Source organism: Elaeis guineensis, chromosome 8 (genome assembly GCF_000442705.2).
Source record: "Elaeis guineensis isolate ETL-2024a chromosome 8, EG11, whole genome shotgun sequence".
NCBI classification, from domain to species: Eukaryota; Viridiplantae; Streptophyta; class Magnoliopsida; order Arecales; family Arecaceae; genus Elaeis; species Elaeis guineensis.
In genome coordinates this window covers 11,929,077-11,949,069 of record NC_026000.2, presented here as the reverse complement: position 1 = coordinate 11,949,069, position 19,993 = coordinate 11,929,077, and the positions used below count along the sequence as shown (strand labels likewise).

The 19,993-nt window shown below is 37.8% G+C and overlaps 2 protein-coding genes across 3 annotated transcripts; one reads left to right on the top strand and one right to left on the bottom strand.

The window, feature by feature from the left end:
- The first annotated feature begins 2,054 nt into the window (after positions 1–2,054).
- Positions 2,055–16,850, top strand: LOC105050091 (BRAP2 RING ZnF UBP domain-containing protein 2). 2 transcript variants are annotated; one of them, XR_012143466.1, is made up of 13 exons: positions 2,055–2,340; positions 2,484–2,599; positions 2,724–2,832; positions 2,933–3,047; positions 8,224–8,321; positions 12,335–12,441; positions 12,568–12,817; positions 12,916–12,969; positions 13,180–13,323; positions 13,466–13,530; positions 15,398–15,452; positions 15,882–16,028; positions 16,248–16,382. XR_012143466.1 is itself a non-coding variant. In XM_010929960.4 (12 exons), the coding sequence occupies exons 1-12, from the start codon at positions 2,119–2,121 to the stop codon at positions 16,410–16,412; spliced, it is 1,500 nt and encodes a 499-aa protein (XP_010928262.1). In that variant the 5' UTR covers positions 2,055–2,118; the 3' UTR covers positions 16,413–16,850. The 2 variants fall into 2 exon arrangements, 1 of the variants encoding a protein (XP_010928262.1); XM_010929960.4 differs by lacking the exon at positions 15,882–16,028 and having other exon boundaries at positions 16,248–16,850.
- Positions 16,851–17,307: 457 nt separating this feature from the next.
- LOC105050092 (uncharacterized) lies at positions 17,308–19,750 on the bottom strand. Its single transcript, XM_010929961.4, has 5 exons — positions 19,276–19,750; positions 18,363–19,103; positions 18,190–18,269; positions 18,017–18,088; positions 17,308–17,926 (listed from the first exon to the last, which is right to left on the bottom strand). Exons 1-5 carry the CDS (start codon positions 19,594–19,596, stop codon positions 17,641–17,643), a joined length of 1,500 nt encoding a protein of 499 aa, XP_010928263.1. The 5' UTR covers positions 19,597–19,750; the 3' UTR covers positions 17,308–17,640.
- Between the last annotated feature and the right edge of the window lie 243 nt (positions 19,751–19,993).

The window sequence follows — 19,993 nt, the reverse complement described above, 5'->3', positions numbered from 1 at the left end:
TTTGACTTCAGAAGTTGCTTCAGAAATTACAACTTCTAAACAAATTTTCTCTTCGGTTGTATTGTGACAACAAAGCAGCAATTGAGATTGTAAGCAATCCGATACAGCATGATCGTACCAAACACATCGAGATTGACCGTCATTTTATCAAGGAAAAGATTAATCAGGGCCAGATCTACATTACCTATATTCGGTCTTCTGATCATGATTGTAACCAAAGGGCTTAGCTCATTGTCTTTTTCTGGATTGATTGACAAGATGGAGCTTCGAGATATCTTCGCCTCATCTTGAGGGAGAGTATTGGAAAGATTGAACTTAATTGAAAAACTATCCAAGTAAAGGTCCAGAGATTTATTCTTTAGCATATTCTTGATTATTCTCTGGCATATTCTTGTTATTTCCTATCTATATTTGGGTCTACATATCTGTATTTATAGATCCTTATACGCACTCTTGATAGTAAGAAGAAAAAAAATAAAAACAAATATCTTCTTCTTTTTTTCATCACTTAATAATTAAAAATATTAAAAAATAAAATTTATTGTTGCAACAGAGACGTGATAAATTTTACGCTTGCAAGAATGCTTCATGGAACTCGGGATCGAGGCTGTTGATACTCGCTTCCACAAAAAAAGCCTTTCATGCTTTCCATGCATGCATATATCGCTTATATAATTTGTATTGCATTCAAAATACACTAGGTTGGATTACTTCACTGGAGCTTGAGTGAGCCAAACTGTAGTAAATTGGATGGCATTTTTCAAATAGCAAGTTCAATTAAAAGCATTAAGAACTAATAATTTGTCCTACTCGATTTAAAGCTAAAATATACTGTTTCTAGATATTGTGGTGTCATGCATTAATAGACTTATAGAATATAGTTGAGAGCAAGGATTCAAATCTCAATAAGATATACTGTAGAACATCAAGATGATATACTATCTCATATGTTGGGACAAGATGATTTTACTATCATCTCAATATCCTAATTGACATATCTTGGAATATTTTCGGTTCCAAATATTAGAATAGGATGGATTGGCGATACATCTTATTCCATTAAAAAATTAAGATAATTTATTCCATGAGATCTAAAATCTTATTAGATAGTGAATATGAATGATGCAAATAAATTATCGTATTAATATAATATTATGATTAAATTAAAATTAAAACTATAATAGCAAATTTACCACGTCCACCCTCCCAACACATACACACGCGGCTTATTGCCCCTCAAACAATCACCTCTTTCTGATCCTTGCTCCTATCCTCTTAGCACTCTTTGATACGAGCCTACAAAATAGGGCACCATATCTTTTTTATGATCTACTATTTATCTTTTCTAAATGTTGATAGGATAAGAAGATAAATTAATATTTTTTTTATTAAAATATTTTATTTTTTAAATTTGTTTTGAATAGATCTTATTTGTAAAAATTTTATACCAAAAAAAAAATGCATACATCAAGCAACACCAATATAAGTGAATTCATTATTTCTTTCGTGAATTTGACATCATCTCTCTTTATAGATGTTGATTGGATGGAAGGTTAGATTTTTCTGAAAATTATATTAATTTATTATTTTTATTTTTTTATAATATGTATTATTATCAAATAATTATAAAAAATATAAAAAAATTATAATATAGAGTAATATAACTTGCCCCATTATCTTTTTTTTTGTCTTTGATATTTTATGTTTTTATATTTACTTTATGATGCTCTTTAAAAATAAATATAATTTTTTTCAAAAAAAATAAAAAAAAATATAATCTCAACCGATATGTATAGTGTTCTCTCTTTTGCTCCTTTATTATTATTATTTTAATATAATTGTTTCCTATTTTACCGTTTTTATTTTTTTTTCTTTTTTCTTTTTGTTTTAAAGGCATACGAAGGACCATTGCAAGTCCTTGATGCGAAAATCGGATAAGATATTTAATACAAACTCCCCAAAAAAATAAAATATTTCCAAGAATTCTTACTTTCACGTGTAATGCACGTGCCCTTTTCTAGATATAAACGCCGGGCAAAGATTTCTGTGCAAGCAAGGTGGCTCCGGCTCCGGACTACAACGTCTGTCTCCTTGCTCTCCTCTACGGCCCAATCCAGCATGTCCGCCACCTCCACTAGCGGCGGCGCCGCCCCCACTGCGGCGGAGCAAGAAGACGCGTTTCGCCCGCCCCCTTCTACCGATGCCAGCGATCTCACCGAGCCTTCCAGCTCGGTCCCCACTCAGGCCGTGGCCTTCTCCTCCGGGAACCCTAGAATCGAGGAAACTCGAGGAATCATGCTCCTCTATACCGAAGACGCCTCTTCTCCTTCCAATCTCCTGGTACGATTCATCTCTATCTCTCTGGGCTTCAGAAATCAAGATTTTCTTGGATCTTACTGGCGCTAAGAATAGGAAAATTTAGGGTTTGTAGAGCCAAGAAATAGGGAGGTCTAGGGTTTATACAGCCGTATTTGGTGTTTCAGGTGGAGAGGAAGCCTCTTGTTTGTGTGCTGGCAGTTCCAAACCACATGACGTATGCCGATTTCTGCCAGTTCTGTGGTTCCTTCATTCAACACATGCTTGAGATGCGAATTGTGAGGTAAAAGTCGTAATTTCTTTTTTTTTTTCCTCTTTTCTCAGATGTTTACTAGTTTGGATGTCTAATGGGGCTAAGATAACATTGTGGTTTGACTACTGGGTGTCTTGTGCTTTCAATTCTGTAGGAATGATGGAATGGAGGACCAGTATAGTGTTCTTATAAGGTTTGATAATCAAAGTTCCACAGATGGATTCTATAAGCATTTCAATGGGCGGCAGTTCTCATCTCTGGAGGTTTACAATCCAAAGCTTTCAATTATCGGATAAATATTAATTGCATGTACACATCATTTGTCTTTTATTATTGGTTTGAGCCTTGTTTTTTTTGGTGCAGATTGATGTTTGTCGTGTCCATTATGCTGTAGATGTACAGTACACAGGATCAATAGAACATGCACAAAACTCGCTTACAAGTTCAGCTGAACAGCCTACTTGTCCAGTATGTCTCGGTAAGTTCTTTGGTAATTCACTAATTCCTGCAATTGTTTGCATTTTCCAGGTACGATACAGAATGCATTACTCTCAGGTTTTGGACTTTCTTGCTGATTGAGAGGAACTTTCACATAGAATCATGACAAATTTCGTTAACTGTTGAGTGAAATTAACACATGGTAGGAAATATTGTTAAAATGCAGTTGAAAAAAGCATGTTGCAGCAAAATCTTAATAGCATGGTTTACAAAATTATATCCTCTATCTAGTTTTTAAAGTAACGGGTAATTGCAGTTCTTTCTGGAGCAGTAATGAAACACATATCAGCATAGAGAACATATGCTAGAACTTGCAGATAATTTGGTAGTCAAATGATGATAATCAGAATGGTTGTGCAGTAAAAAACGAATAGTTGAAATGGGATTGATTAAACATTGAATGGCTATATAATCTGATTAGCCATTCAAGCATCCACATAAACATCAAGGTAGTTGATCCACATAATTATGAAAATAATGATCTAGATGGTGCCTATTTATCATCTGTTCTCACATGCAAGTTTGGAAAAAGGGATTGACAGAGATCACATTCTCTTGTAGCTACACAACTTACACAAGTATTATTTGTAAGTGTTATATTTCAAGAGGTGAGGATCTCATGATCTTTGTCTATATCAAGGAATGGCATCATCTTGATCAGTATCTTTCTCTAGGAACAATTTCATCTCATCTAGAGGCAATGTTATCTTGATATTGTTTTCATTGAGGCAATTCATTAAAAGACCATGCTTAATGTTGGTTGATAAGCTAGTTCAAGGTCATTTGATTAACAAATGATTCAAGCTCAGGCCAACATGCAAGAAACAAGCAAAAGCTTGGACTAGGCTCAAGAATTAGCTCGCTTGAGTGGTTCATTAGCTAAGCTTGTATACTGGTAGCTAGCTAAGCCTGCCACAAGCTCAAGCCAAGCTTGAACATTCCTTTAATATGATTCTGCTATGCCCTGACAACCCAAAGCTTGGTCTGGATCTGCTTGCTTGTAGCCTTATGTAGATATTAGTGCTTGATTTTTAAAAGATTTGTTATGTTCAACTAAAACTGTTTATTCATGAGTTATCCACCAAATATCTTTGAATGGAATCTTGATATGCAACCTATCATATGATTTATGACATATGTCCATATGTGTTCTCATCTTACATAAAATATGGTAAAATTGGTTATTGTCTCACATCTAATCTATTAGATATGCTCACATGTAACAAACTCTATGCAGAATCAAACTTGCATGAGGAATCCGAAATTGACCTTGTAAACTTATGTATTCCACTAATTTTGATCCAAATTTCTATTTGCTAATAAGTAGGGTTTAGGTGTTGCTTTCTCCTCATGTTTTGTTTGAGGAATGTAAAGAAGAAGAAAAAGAGAGATCTAAGGCCATATTCCGCTCTAAAAGGGAACTAACCCACCACATCCTTTCTCTGATCTAATCTTTGAAAATATGTGGGCCAACCAAGCAAACAACAGTCTCAGGAACGATGCCTTCAGCCCATTTATAGAACCAATATTTTATCTTTTAAGCATGGTACACCGTATTGATCATGTATCGAGCATATCGTACCATACCAATATCAAATTGCTATGCTGAACGGAGGGTGTACCAAGTATCGATACACTGAACCGACCCTCATACAAAGTGTATTAAAATTGTACTAGGATAGTACCAATACAAGCTCCAGTGCTGAGATGATGAATCTTGGTTTTAAGTATTGAACCAAGCAGGAATAAATATACGTATAGGCACTACCCCAAACCATACTATCGGCCGATCGGGATGGTTTTGGTGTTCAAATCTAGAAATTGGCAAGAAGGGGGAGAGGGAGAAGGAAAGAGAGGAGAAGAAAGAGAGATGGGGGGGAGGAGAGAGAGCGAGAGGGAAGGTGGGCCTTCAAAGGCCGTTGGATGGCAGTTGAGCTCATTGTGCCACTGTTGAGCTCAATGAAAGCAAGAGGAGTGCAAAGGGACGGAAGGAGAGGGAGAGGAGGCTATCCGAGGCCTTTGGAGGGTTAGCGATGCCGATGAAGGCAAAATGAGGGGTTCCACCTTCCTGTCGATCGAAATAGGGGCTTTAACTATTGTTTCATTTTTTATTTTTTATGATTTATCGAGTGAATACGGCAAGTGGGTTTTCTTTTTTTTATTTTTGGAACCCAATGAAGTTGGCAACGTTTGCTAACTTCACTCAATAAATCACAAAAAAATATGAAACGCGGGCTAAAGCCCCCGTTTTGATCGAGAGGAGAGCGGGGCCCCTCCTCTGACCTTCATCGACCTCCGCAACAGGGATGGCGGCCTCCTTTCCTCTCCCTCTCCTTCTCTTCTTCCGCCCTTCTTCAGTTTCCATCGAGCTCGGCAGCGGTGCAGCAAGCTCGGCCTCCGAAGGCCTCCTCTCCCTCTCCCCCCTCTCTCTTTCTCTCCCATTCTCCCTCTGTCCTCTCTTTATGTTGTTGGAGCTCGGTATGGAATGGCATAAGGGCACACTGAACCGCACCATCGACCGATCGGTTCAGGCTTAGACACAGGCATAGTGAACCTTGCATGTAGATATACATTTCTGTGTTCTTCTATCTAGTTGGGCATTGGAAAGGCCTGTATACAAAGGTTTGAGCCAGGTCGGTCGTGGATGGTGAGGTGCTCAACTATCTCGAGTGCCAGGATGGAATGAATCGGGAAATGGACCAAGATGGGATAAGACATCCACCATCCCTGATGGGACAAGACATCCACCATCCCGAGTGTTGGGACATAGTACGCCTTATTTCATAGAAAAACCAAGACAACCCAATCCCATCGTGCTTAAAACCTTGTATAGGACTATACTACTTGTTATTGTTCTACAATATGGTTGGCCCATGCTTCTACTTAGCAAGATTCTCATGAATTATTGTTTCATGCTGTTGCCTTACAATGCTTACTTCATGATTGACTTAGTAATTCCCACTCAAACCCTCTTGCTTGTAGCTAGCCACACTAGTTGTTGGTTGTTCTAGTTGATTGAATGTAGGATATGCTGTGTGGTTAGAGTTGATCCAACATTATTGGTTGTATTCATGTTTTGCCTTGTTGTCTTATTCTTTTGTTATTATGTGTGGTCTGAAAAGTGATCCCTTGAACATGGATAGCTTTGTGCGTTGTACTAAGCTTGCTTGGCTGGATGTTTTGATGCCTTATGTAACAGTGGGAGGATCAACTAGCATCAGGATTATGGGCATTCCTAAACAGTGGTTGGCTGTGGTCTTAAGCATACCTCATGTTATCATCTTCTCAGTGTCAAATAATGGTAAATGAATGGTAAATGAAACACGCGATACAACTACAAAATAATGGAATGGTGCATCTAACCGTTTGCTCGATCATTAACAAAAGTCTTTAGCCACATTTTGGTGAAACCACTCCTACTAGATTGCACTTTTTAAGGTGATGGAATGTGTATTTGATGTAAGGAAATGTGGTTTCATGATTTGGTTTGTGCATAACTTTAGGGTGGGGTAAGCAAGATGATATTTTTGAGTTGTTACAATGTGGTAGATAAATCAAGCCATCGTATGACAGCTCAGGGGAACAGAAAACAATTTATGTTAACTCTTTATGTGGAACTTGGTCCTGTAGTCTTTATAACTTAAATAGTAAGAGAGGGTCTTTACATTCATACTACCTAGATAACGAATCACCTGCTTTCAACATTGCACTAGCCTTGATCATGATAGAGGAGAAAAACAACAGTATAATGAAAGGCCAAGTTTCCAACCAGAGTTTTGCTAGATAAGTGCCATGTTCATTTATTCAACAAGCAATATGAAAGAAGTGAGTCAAAGATCCACAAGTTGGCTGTTGACCCTTTGAGGAGTAATTAGATGTAGCAAGTCCACTTGGGCACCTATTTCTATGAAAGTCTCCCACCACCACCAGGATAGCTCCTGCAGGTCTAGATATGCATCAAGACGTGGACTATGACATAGCTTCCCATAATAAGGATGCTAACGGCATCAAAACTACCGAAGGAAAATTGTTTCCTTGCTTGAAGCTTGTTGAGTCTATAGCAAATAAGAATTAACAAGCTATAAATGATAAAACCTAATGGGTTCGACAGATTAGATTTTCAGTGTTGCTGATTAGATGCACAACCACATCAGTTTGGTTGCACTAATTCTGCCAATGGTACTGAAATGATTAGCCAGGTAAGCAACTTAATATAAGGTGTTAAGCTGTTGAGATTGGAGGGATGCTCATTAAAATTATAAGTATGAGTTAATGCTATTTACAGTGATTTATTAATCGAATGTTGGCAGGAGTTGTTTAAACTTGACCTAAGTGGATAGCCAAACAGTAGTATAGTTGGCTATCACTAAGGGGGAGAAAGTGAGCACTCTAAGGTTGTTCACGAAGACGTAGACTAGTGTCGTGACACTTAACCGTTATGAGGTCAAACCAATTAGAAACATGGATATAATCTTGGCCTTGGTGCTGACTGAAGGCAATGACAAGTATGGTTCTCTGAATTGGCCACATGCATAGTTTTTAGGTTGTTATGAAACATGATTGGACAGTTCCACTATTAAATTTGATAATATTAGAGAAGGGAACAATGCGGTGGTCAGGTCCTCTTCAAAGTGAAGTTTGTTCTGTTTCTTAAACGAAAGGAGAGTCTGATCTTGCATGAGAAGGATTTCTTCCTCCTATCTAGTTCTATAATAGCCAAGCTGTTGTAGGTTTGGTTTTCCATCGTCGGGCACAAACACATATTTTCTATATGTTTTCTTATCGATCTTTAGGCATAGAGCCTGTTTGCTATCATTGGCCATTTATTGGCCGCTCATTACTAGGGTATTAACAATATCAGTTGAAAACCAGTGGATTCTAGTAAGTTGTGGATTTAAGTGCTTTTGTAATGTGGAGTGGTCTACTAATTTATTCATCTCCTCATGTTATCACTTTAGGAGAGAAAATGCACCATAAAGAAGGCAATATGTAATGCCAGCATAAATGTCTCTTTAATGGCATGCTATACATGTGAATATGTTCCAATTTGTTAATTTTCTCACGTTCTTTTCTTTCAAGTGTAGAGAGAGACTACACCTACATGTGAATATGTTCTGATATGTAAATTTTCTCAAGTTCTTTCCTTTCAAATGCAGAGAGACTAGACCAAGATACCAGTGGGATTCTCACCACAATTTGTAATCATTCTTTCCACTCTTCATGTATATCAAAATGGACAGATTCTTCTTGCCCGGTAAGCAATGTTATCATCATCTCTCTTCATTTTTGTTACAACTTACATTTTCCTGATTTATTTGTTTATTTTTTGTTTGAAATTTATATGTGATTCATTTAATTTGCATGTCGTTGATGCAATTCAAAAAAGCATAAAATTGATTGTATAGTTTTAAATAGTAGGATATACTCTTTTATGGTTACATATGTTGCGAATTGCTCTTGATTTATTGCTCTTCTCTACTTGTATGTGTGAGTCATGCTTGCTTCATTGTTCATGTTGGTTTGTGCTCTTATAGACTATATTGCCTTTTAATACTTTGAGGACTAGGTCTTATGCTAGTTTTTTCCATGTACACTCTTTTGAAGATGCTTTTTCACAAGTTTACCCTCGAAAAAAATGAAATTTTCATATACAAACTTCAAAATGCAATATGCCCATTAGGTTTGCTAACCATCAATAATGTTGGAACTTGAATGCTTAATTGCAAGAGGAATAAAATACCCTTAGCTTATGTTGCATGTAATTCCTATTAAAATCTTTAGGCACATGCACTATTCCTCTACATTAAGATATGATGGTTGCCAATGAGGTTGATGTCCTTGAGACTGGATAAGAGGAGGCTGTGGTTCTCCCTCTATTCCCTCATTGCTGATGCAATACCTATGTCTTGTTTTTCTGAGTCACTATGGGATCAACTTGATTTAGAGTCAGTGGTGGAGAGACTGTGTGGTTAATCTTAGCATATGACATTTGGAACATCGGTTTGGAGGGAATGCTAGTAGATGGGAGTTCAGTAATATGAACTTCATTGGGCTTTGATAGTGCTAGATAGAACTACTTCCTCTTCCCTCCACCCTCCATCCTTTTGCAACTTCAATCAACTCCGTCAACCACCAGTCCCTTGTATTCCTTCCCTAACCACCCACTAATTCCACCATCTTCACCCTTATCTCCATCTACCAACCTCGGTGGTTTCATCCTCATCATGAACCACTCTCTCCCAACTCCTCGAGTTCCATGCCCCATGATCATTAGTTTCTCCATCTGATATTCCTTGAAATCCCATCCACCACCATTCCCCAATTTCCTCCCTCAACCAACCTTATCTCTGCTAACTTCTCATCCATCTGCAACACTTGGCAACTCTACCTCCACGGCCATCACACCCCTTTCTTCCTAAAGTCCTCCACTTTCCTAGCCTTACCTTAACCTTAGTTGCCTAAATCTTCTATGTAGGATAAGACACCTGCTTTGCAATCCTTTTTCCAGGATCTCGAACCTGCACCTGCTAAGTATGCACTTCCTTAGTAAAAGTATTTCTAAGATATTTACTTATACGCACACCCGCATCGACTCCCATACCTTTTCTCAATTCTGGCAGATCCTAACCATTTTTACCTTATCAATTTGCCACTCCAACTGATTCCCTCATATCTACCACCAACCTGCATCACTATCTTCATCTCCTTTATCTACCAACCCAAGCGACCTCCTCGTTCTAGGCTGTGGTCATCCTTGGTGCCCCCCACTTCCCCAACAAAATAAAAAAAAAAAAAAAAGCTTCCTCCTACCAACTTCACTAGACCTTCTGTGGTCAAATAATATGTTCTTATCACCATCATTGTTTTAAAGATGTCAGCTTCTTTAGTGTGCTTTTTTGGGGATAGCGATATTAAGTTGTCAACATCTGTAAGTAGTGAGAATACAGGGAAATATGCAGCTTCTTTTCAACATATGGTTCAAGAAATGGAGTTTTCGTCTTAAAAAGTTTTTTCCCCTGCGCAGGGGGAGGGGGGGGGTTACACTTTCTGCTTATGATATGCAATCCTCCTTTCTTCTAGTTTGAAGCTTTCATTTGGGAAAGGAGGGGGGTGTCAGGTTTAGGACCAAAAAAAAATCCGGTTATGTAAAATATAAGAAGATTGTGGCATCTGTCAGCATTTTCCTTGGCAGCATTAAAGAAAATTCCTGTCATGGGAGCCAAAAAAGAAATCAGTTTGAAGGGAACGGTTAAGGAGGAAACTAGGAAGGATAACCAGAAATTTTTTGTTTTTCTTGTGGCATATATGACCTTTTATTTTTCTACAAGATGCCAAACTAAGTGTGTTTAAAGATTGTCTTGCTTAAGAGTACTTCATTCTTGTGTTTGATATTATGCCAATTGTTTTCTTGTCATGTACTTATATGAGATCATGTTCATACGATATGACTATGGTTTTACACTGATTATCGACCTACCACAACCCTCCTTTATCCGGGCTTGGGACCGGTTATATACAAAATATAGGCGGAATTATACAATAGAGGATAAATTGAGAGGGACAGTTTACACAATTTGGACATGTATGATGTTGGTCAAGGGATGCACCGATACAAAGGAGTGATTTGATACTTGTAGAAGGAAAGAGGGGTAGAGGTAAGACTGAAAATCAAATGGGATGAAGTCGCAAGGAAGGATCCAATATCATAACATCTTTCAGAAAGTGTGGCCCTAAACAGAGCAAAATGGAAGAAATAGATTCATGTAGCCGAACCTCACTAGTTTGAGATTAAGGCTTAGTTGAGTTGAGTTTGCTTATTGTATGATATGAGATTGTAGCTCAAATTCTCAATTTCAATTATGGAGCTGATTCTTCTTGCTATATGGAAAGGATTCTGATGTTATCTCTTCAAACTCACCAATGACTTGTTAATCTTGCCCCAGGTAATCTCAATACCACCCTGTAACTATCAGGCATTATATTGAATGTCCTTTGCATTTCTCCTTTTTTTTTTTTTTTTTTTTTTTTTGCATCTTATGGGAAATTCCCGAAGTGATCCCATTGGGGATTTTAGATAATCTAATCTACAACAAATTTCTATTTGACTATACAAAATTCAAGCCCTTGTTATGATCCCCATAATTGCTTTATTGTTCGTCCATGCTCTGGCCATATGGCTTATTGATTCTCAATGATCCACTTCCGGTTGCATGAACTTACTCTGGGGGCAACATAAACACTTCTTTTAAGAAGATTCACATGCTTGCTTCCTCTAAAGACATCCTTTAATTTCTTGAATGAAGCTTAGTAGTATGTGGTACTTCTAAGCAAAATCTCCTAGCCTGACACAACACATGGTGTCAGCAAGCTTATCTAATGAAAGACCACCAAATTGACTCTTGGATGCATGAAGTCATGGGTGCTATTTACAATTTAAACTCATGCTATGGTGTAGCCCATTAATGAGGTCTGGAATTCATTCCATATTCACATGAATGTGTATATGGCTTAGTAGCTAGAAATGGAAGTGGGTGCTGGAGCGGAAGTGGGTGTGGGTGTGGGGCGGATAGCTTTGGAACATTTCACAAGGAAGTGCTTAGGAAGTGCGGGTTTGAGATTCTAGGAAGTGAAGTGGGTGTGTCGCCTTAGAAGATTCTGCCTGCTAAGGTCTATGAGAGGATCATTCGACCCCTTGCCATGCTAGTGATGCAAAATTGCTCAAGGAGCACGCAGAATATCATATTAGGCACTTAGCCTCCAAATGGAATCTTTTAACCATGCTCATGGATGGTCACTCATATCAATCTCATAGCCACATTTTGTAGAGTCGTGTCAATTCCATAGTTACTTTTATTTTTTTGAATTAATGGAGCTACATGCTGCCATTAGGTTAAGCTCAAGTTTATTAAGTGTGATTGCACTCCATCTGCTCATTGTTTGCAGATTTTATTTTTATAAACTATGTGAGATGATTTTTGGAGCATTCAACTATTCTGTAGATATTATGTGGTTAGGTATATCTTTTTTACAAGGCTTAAGTAGTGTCCTTGAACCACTAAACTGTTCATTCAGCAATTCTACAGGTATGTCGTGGTTGAGGTAAAATCTTTTGTAAGGATAAAAGCTTACTGTCTTTCAACCACTTACTATTCATTCTTTTATTTTTGGGTCATACTTTGATGGTGTATAAGCTTGAGTTATTTGTTTGATATATATGCTTTATACAATTTTTTAAATGCCGTGGCTTATTTTCAATCTCTTATCTAGGTCTGCAGGTACTGCCAGCAACAACCTGAAAAATCAACTTGTTCTGTTTGTGGCACTTCTGAGAACCTATGGATGTGTGTTATCTGTGGGTTTGTTGGCTGTGGAAGGTAATGAAGTCTTAATTATCTTCTATGATTTATAAGGAAAATGTTTCTCTATCAAAATAACTAGCGAACCATTTCCATGTATTGGCAATCTACTTATGTTTTGTTTACTTTTTCCATATACCACAGATACAAGGAAGGGCATGCTGCAAGACATTGGAAAGAAACACAACACTGCTATTCACTTGAACTGGAAACTCAGCGTGTCTGGGATTATGTTGGGGACAACTATGTTCATCGGCTAATTCAATCAAAAACTGATGGAAAGTTGGTTGAGTTGAATTTCCACTGTCCTCATGGAGATGATATGTGTGGAAGTTGTGAATGTAGTGCAGATTCTGCAGTCAGTGAGGCTCTCTTGAACAGTAAAGTCGAAGCTGTAATGTGTTAAATAAATAGAAGTTCTGCTGCAGTATCATTTTCCAAATTGTTACTTAAACACATCTTTTGCTTATGTTTCTGTATATTGTTTGACAGATTGTTGCGGAATATAATGACCTTCTGACATCCCAACTGGAAAATCAAAGAAAAGTATGTGATGCTTTTTTCTTTAGGCAATTATCAATATTTGATATTAACTTACCTGTTGAATCCTGAGAGACAGGCTTCTTTAAATTTTCTTTTACCATGTGCATTTTGCAAGTTAATATTGGCAATCATTTATATGGGCTAGCATGGATATTAATTGAGATTGATTTTTGGGTGCTTATTTTTAACAGATGCTTTTTGGTGGAACTGCAGTATTTTGAATCACTTCTACTAGAAGTCAAGGAGCAAACTGAGAGAGAAATTTCTGAAGCTGTTGAAAAAGCTGCATGTTTAAAACTGCAGAAGTTGCAGTCCAAGCTTGATAAGTGTATTGAAGAGAAGAAGTTTCTTGATGATGTAAGTACCCTTGGTGCCCCGGTACACAAAGATGTGTCTTTAGTTTCATTGATATCACCAGTCCCTAGATGTTCTTTATATGTAGCAATTTGTTATCTAGAGATGTATTTTTATGTAATTACGCTGTCTCTAATGCTTGTAGATTAATGAAAATCTTATCAAGAATCAAGAGATGTGGAAAACAAAGGTTGTGCAAATCGAAGAAAGGTACAACGTTTTATTCTTACAAGCTCTCATTTGTATGATAAGAAACATGCTAGATATTCTCTTTGGCATTTTACTACTACCAGACACTATGAGGCTATAAATCTTAAATAACTTTAGATATCTTTATCCTAATATAATGAAATTGCATTGATTGTGGAACTTTGGAAGGAAGAGCATTGATTACCATGAACTTGTATGGTAAGGAAGGCAAAATGTGCAGCTGTTTTGGACCTTTGTATTTGGAAAACATAAGTTTCTGTTTTTTGAAATCTATGGAAGAGCATGACAGCAAATGATCCATAAGAAAATTATAAATAATATGAGTCAATATAAAGGCTATTTTTTCATTTTGCTTTCTACATTTAATAAATGAATGACGTCGTCTGTATCATTTCTAATGATGGTCAAGAGCCACTTACTGATTTTTGATATGGATATTGAAAATGTTAAAGAAAATGTGAACCTTATCTATTACAAGCTCATTTTGATGTAATGCTTGCTCTGCATGTATTAATGTATATGTTCATTTGTTCATGTTTACTCTTTTAGTAACTGCCCTCTCCCTTTTTTCTTTCCGTCTCCCTGTTAAAGTTTGTATTACAATGAGACATGCCTGCTAGAAAAACTCGTCCATGTGATCTTGTAAAGGCTTGGTAAATCCACCAACAAACCAATTAGGAAAAGCCGTGTGTAATATGAATGCACATGTAACGATTATTTCCTTATTTCAACATGTCAAGGTGAATTCTGTGTTATGTACCACATTATCTTCGAGTTTACTAAAAGTTAAATAATTAGGACTCCACTTTGGAACCATCTCTTTTCTTAGGTCTAGGTTAATGCTGAATATTGGGATTACATGGACCTAGTAGCAGAGGATTGCATCAGTTCCACAAAGTTAACCGTCTTCTTCTTCATGGACTTACGCCCTTATTCAGGGTTTGGACCTTAATTATCAAAATCGGGAGCGGTACCAGTGTGGGGAAGTCGATATTTTAGAAACACTGACAGTAATGAAGTGTCTAGGAAGCAAATGTGGGTTCATTTAGTGATGGGAGATTAACCCCCAAACCAACAAACTAGGAAAAAAAAAATATAGAAAACATCAAATGTCTTCAAAGGAATGTATATGAAAATTTGATGCAACATGAAAAAAAATAGATTACTTTCTTTTAGTGTTGATTGTGCATGCTGTGGCAACATAGTTTGCTCAAAATTATTATTTATCCTTATGATAAAAATAAAAATCATGACTAGATCAACTTGTATATTTTATGGTTATTCTTTATCCTGCATGTTAGCCAAATCCGTCCAACCTGATAAAATGCATATGGCAGCATAGTGTACTCAAATTATTATTTAGCATTATGATAAATATAAAAGAATCATTAATTTATCAGCTTGCATATTTTATGCATATTCTTTATCCAGCATATTATCCTTAGGTCTTGCCTGGATTTGGCCCAACCTAGTAAATGCTTTAGTCTAGATAGCCTTCAAGCTTGTGTAGGTTAGGGTGACAGTTTGGTAGAGCTGTCTAAGCTACAATCGAATCAATTTCTCACATGGGCTATGTTCTATAGTGCTTCATATTCCCTGCATTGTTTCTGGCTTAACTGGAATTGTTTTTTATATGCCTTAAACTAATGTGTGTATAGTGTAATGATTTTTAAATTGTCATTTGGAATTTTGGTATTATCAGAATGCTTAATTGACCCACGAAGATGCTGAATGAAGACAGCTTTATTGCGTCATATTTGAACTATGAAACCTTGATATTGGCTTTGTTCATCATATTTAACTATTGGTTTTCCATCAAAGTAATATATTTTAAACTGCTAATGATGATAACCAACTGCATTTTCAGGGAGCAAGCCGCAGTTAGATTGAGAGATGAAAAAATACAGAATTTGGAGGAACAGGTAAATACTGCATAAATATCTGCATAATTTGTTACTTGTGATTGATTATCTTCATCATCCATTATATGGGCTTCTAGAGTCCGGTTTCACTGTTTAAAAAAGCATGTCCACCTCAACTTACTAAAACCAAATTCTGAATCGTGACCGCCTCTGTCGACCGCATGTGCATGCATATACACACAATCAGAGCTATCCATCTTCTGCTGGCATGGGAAGGTGAAGGTGCTGCGGATAAATCCATATTTTCCATATCATATCAAGGAATTTGGATTTCTAGCAAATACTCATCATCGATTACATGGGTGGGAAGTCTGATATAGAACCTTCCCTTGGTATCCAAGAGGCTGCTGATCCTGTAGTCTGGAAGTTTTTTGGAGAATATATTAATGTCTAGAGAGTTAATTTCAGGTCATATCATTTGTTCATCAGGTGCACCATTTTAGCTCCTCCTCCCATCTGCATACAGAATATTTCATCAAATATCATAGCTGGGAAATGCTCCCTTAAGCTCTGCTGTAGCTCCAAGTTGGTTGCTTTGAAGCTCTCATGTTGCCTTGATTTCCTGCTGTCCAAGAGGTGATTGTGGTGTTGCATTATCACTTGGCTGCTTCGTGTTTTGGTGGTGGTTCATGAGTGTCCAAGCTTTGTTATCTTTCTTTGTAGAAAGAATATAGTCTGCTTGCATCTTATAATGTTCTCTTCTGCCAGCATGTTGGTCTATTCATATATAATTTATTATCCTCCCTAAACTCTGATGTCTTTATCTTCTTCTTTTGTTTTTTTTTTTGGTGGCAGCTGAGAGATCTAATAGTTCATATTGAAACTCAGAATTCAGTAGATGAACTTCCTGGTTCGGTCTCAAGTGATATAAAAGGTGGCACGGTTCTGCCAGTACCAGCAGCATCGTCTTCTAGTAGTAATGGCGCAAGGCGTGCCTCAAGAAACCGTAGAAGAAACTGAGCTTTGCATTATTCTCTAGTCTTTTGGAAGGGATGGGGGAGGGGGTGTGTGAATGAACGGAACCGTATAGCCTGGTAGCCCTTGATGCACCATGAGCTTGTCACGTGCCATAGATATAAAGAAATTCATGTATGTTTCTATTCAAGAGCCATCTTCTATTCCAAGTGTACATCAAGTGGAGTGAAATCCAGGAAACGGAAAAGAGGTAAAATAGGAAGTTTCGGCATCCCATATGTCTCGGTTTAGAATTTTTGGGTGTAGATCAGACCGTCCTGCCACAAATTTCTGATATTCCTGCAAGCCTCTATTTTGGGTCTCCGGATCGCATACGCACTTCAATTTTGGTCGGACGTGATAATAACCGTTGTAATCAAAACTGGTCATTCAGACCATTATCTGATGAAAATTTTAAGGGTGACCTGACCAAGTTTAAGTTTATCTTTTCATTTTTTTTATTTTTTAAAAATAATGGGCCATGCGAAGGATATTTATATTTAAAAATATTAAAAAAAAAAAGCAAATTTCTATTTTTAGTTTCAAAAAAAAAAAAAAAAAGAAAAAGGAAAAAAGGTGATTCAACATCTTAAGTTGTCCGCGTATGATGAGGAAGCCGATTCACACTGGGCTCTATGGAATGTGCTCAAAGTTATCATAGAGCACCCATTATTATAAAACTTCTTAGACCCTGATTGAAAATTTTCCTAACGTTTTGAATGGTTTTGAAAATACAATAAGGATTTTCAAGGCATGTTTAGCATTTAAAATAGGTTGATCAGGCATTAGGTATAGAGAGTATTGAGATAGAAGAGGAGATTTGCTTTTTTTTTTTAAAAAAAAAAAACATAATTGATGGAGAGAGTGTATATCTTCATCATTAGGCACCAGACAAACAGCTGATGTGAAAAATACCAATGAAAGAATGCGAAACAGACACACATACAACCACCAACAATAACACTTGAATCTCCTCTAACCAGAGTAAGCTAACTCATTATTACATACAAACTACTGATAGATCCATCAACACTAGAATCTCCATCAACACTTGAATCTCCTGATAGTAAGCTAACTCATTAATAATGAGTTAGCTAACTCATTATTACACTTGATCCATCAACACTTGAATCCATCAACTACTGATAGTAAGCTAACTCATTATTACATACAAACTACTGATAGATCCATCAACACTTGAATCTCCTCCCACAGAGAGAATGAAACCATCTTATCACTTACCCCTTGGAGACCAGAAAGGATTCTGATCATCGTGAAAGTGATAGTTTGCAAAACAGCCATTACTTTTATCCTTCACCTTGTGATTCAACAGTGCTTGATCCTCGGAGAAGAGGTTGATGTGCATGTTCTCATCATTATCTTCAAAAGCTACCCATTTCTCTGCACTTCCATTCTTCTCTCCTGTAGCATTTCTCAGGGTTTCCATCTCACTGACATGATCCTTAAACTCCTTCCTCACGACATCGAGCACAATGTCGCCATACCGGTCACACCATGACCTACAAATATAAACATTTTAACCCAATATGCTCATTATAATATTGCATTTTAAAACTGATTCATAACGTGGTTATTGTTCAAGTGTTTACTTTGGAAAGAAATTGTTTAGATCTGCCTTGTCGACAGGAAGCCTTGTCGATATTGCCTCGATTTGTTCATTCCTACAAATAAATGAGATGGTCATAATAAGAAGAAGGGAAATACAGACTCCTAGTCCATTACAAGAGATTAGAAAGTGATGTTGTCAAGAGAAATTCTTTACGAGAAATTAAGGTTTGGATTCTTTGCAGATAATTCCGATTGGATTCGAGAGAGCTCCTTTTTTATGTTCTCCCCCAAGACCTACACAAAAGCAAACCAAGATCCTTTGTTCATGAGCTGGACATCATCTAATTGTAATTCATGACAACACAATGTAAACTATCTTCTCCATACCTTGTCGATTGAAAAATTAGAGGCCGAGCCATCGGAGTGCATCATTTTCTTTGTCCTCTTCTTCGTGTCGGGGCCTTCTCCGAACGGGCTGGCAACGAGTGTGCAAGGAATTGGTGAAGCATCATCAGATCTCTCTCCTGGAGGCAGGTAAGGAGTTGTGGACTCATCTTCAGAATCACTTCTCTTCCATTTCTTAAACCCATCGAAACCCCATTGCTTCTTCGAAGATTTCGGCACTTTCTCTTCAGGCTTAGGAATGGAGGGCTCCTTGTTCTCATTCTGATCCCTCTGAAATAGAGCATGGAATGGCTTCCTCTTCGCCGGCTCAGACTTGACTGGTGCCGCCAGGGGCGAGCTCTCGGGCATAAGGATCGAACTTCTATTGCTGTTTTTATGTTTCTCCCCGAAGGGATTTTCCATGGAAACCTTTGATGAATCCATCGCGTTTATATTCGGATTCTTAGAGTTCTCCTTCCCCTTCCCCCTCCATGATTTGTATGGAGAGGCCACATTACTGATAAAAGATTTCACTGGGGTCTTATGCTTGGTCTTTTCAGTTGTCATGGTGGGCTCTTTGTCCCTGAGGTCTATAACTGACCACTCTTCGGTGCTCATTCCTGGGGCCCCAACGATCACATCTCTGCAATTGATCTCCGCCCCCTGCACCGCGAGCCTCTGCAGCAGAGGCCTCTTGGAAGAATGGTACTCCTCAGCTGAGATGCATTTGGCGTAGAACAATTCCTATAAAACCATGAATAAAAACAAAGTTCTAAGCTCCTTTCAAAGTTCTAATCAAATGAAGAATACTGAATTAAGAAGAAAAAAAAAACAATCATTTTTTTCTCTCTTCAAATTCCGAAGATAAAAACAGGGGATTATGGTTAAGAGAAACCATTTTGAGCTGCGGTCCTACCTGCAAGAAAAGCAGCTTGTCTCTGATCACGCTAACTGGTTCTGGATGGGCCGGGGAGGCGATAAGGGTATCGAGGAGATGGGATCGGAAGGCGGTGACGTCGCTCTCGGGAACGATCCCTTCCTTGTGGAGGCCAATGAGGTTGAGGATCCGGTGGAAGGAGTCCTGCTGCCATTTGAGGTTGTCGGAGTGCTGCTTGGCGAGCTTCTGGTCTGGAGGGAGGCGCCGATTTTTGAGGGAGAAGGGGAGGATGGATTTGCACAGAGAGGTGATGGTGTCTTGGATGGAGGAGTAGTAGGTTGGCGTGTAGGCGTACGCCATTTTTCCTTCCTCTCCTCCTTTCGATCTTTCCCCTTTAGATTCTTCTGATGGTTGTTCTTCTCTTTCTGCAGCCAAGCTTGGTGTCAAGAGCTTGAGGTGGAGAGAAAAGGAAGAAATTTGAAAGGTAGCCGTTGGGAAGGGAGGTGGGGATCGTATCTTTTTTTTCTTGTTGCTGGAGTTTTAGTCTTTTATTTTTTAGAAAAAAATTTAAAAAGAGTGCAACGGTCCGCCAAACTAGCCGTTGGAGTCCCTTTGCCGTTGGGATCTGAGTATAAAATATAAAATGCGAGGGTGTTATTTTTGTTAAAATAAGAACCCCTTTTACTGATACGAAAGTAGGTCCCCTAGAAAGGCTCCTCCAACGCTGTGGTTATCTATTTAGAACCTTCCGGGAAAT

Coding starts and splice junctions, on each gene's coding strand:
- LOC105050091 (XM_010929960.4), top strand. CDS start 2,119: ATGTCCGCCACCTCCACTAGCGGCGGCGCCGCCCCCACTGCGGCGGAG. Junction 2,600..2,723: donor CTTGAGATGCGAATTGTGAG/GTAAAAGTCGTA, acceptor TCAATTCTGTAG/GAATGATGGAATGGAGGACC. Junction 15,453..16,247: donor TACAGAATTTGGAGGAACAG/GTAAATACTGCA, acceptor TTTTGGTGGCAG/CTGAGAGATCTAATAGTTCA.
- LOC105050092 (XM_010929961.4), bottom strand. CDS start 19,596: ATGGCGTACGCCTACACGCCAACCTACTACTCCTCCATCCAAGACACC. Junction 18,270..18,362: donor CTAATTTTTCAATCGACAAG/GTATGGAGAAGA, acceptor GCTTTTGTGTAG/GTCTTGGGGGAGAACATAAA. Junction 17,927..18,016: donor CTAAACAATTTCTTTCCAAA/GTAAACACTTGA, acceptor TTATATTTGTAG/GTCATGGTGTGACCGGTATG.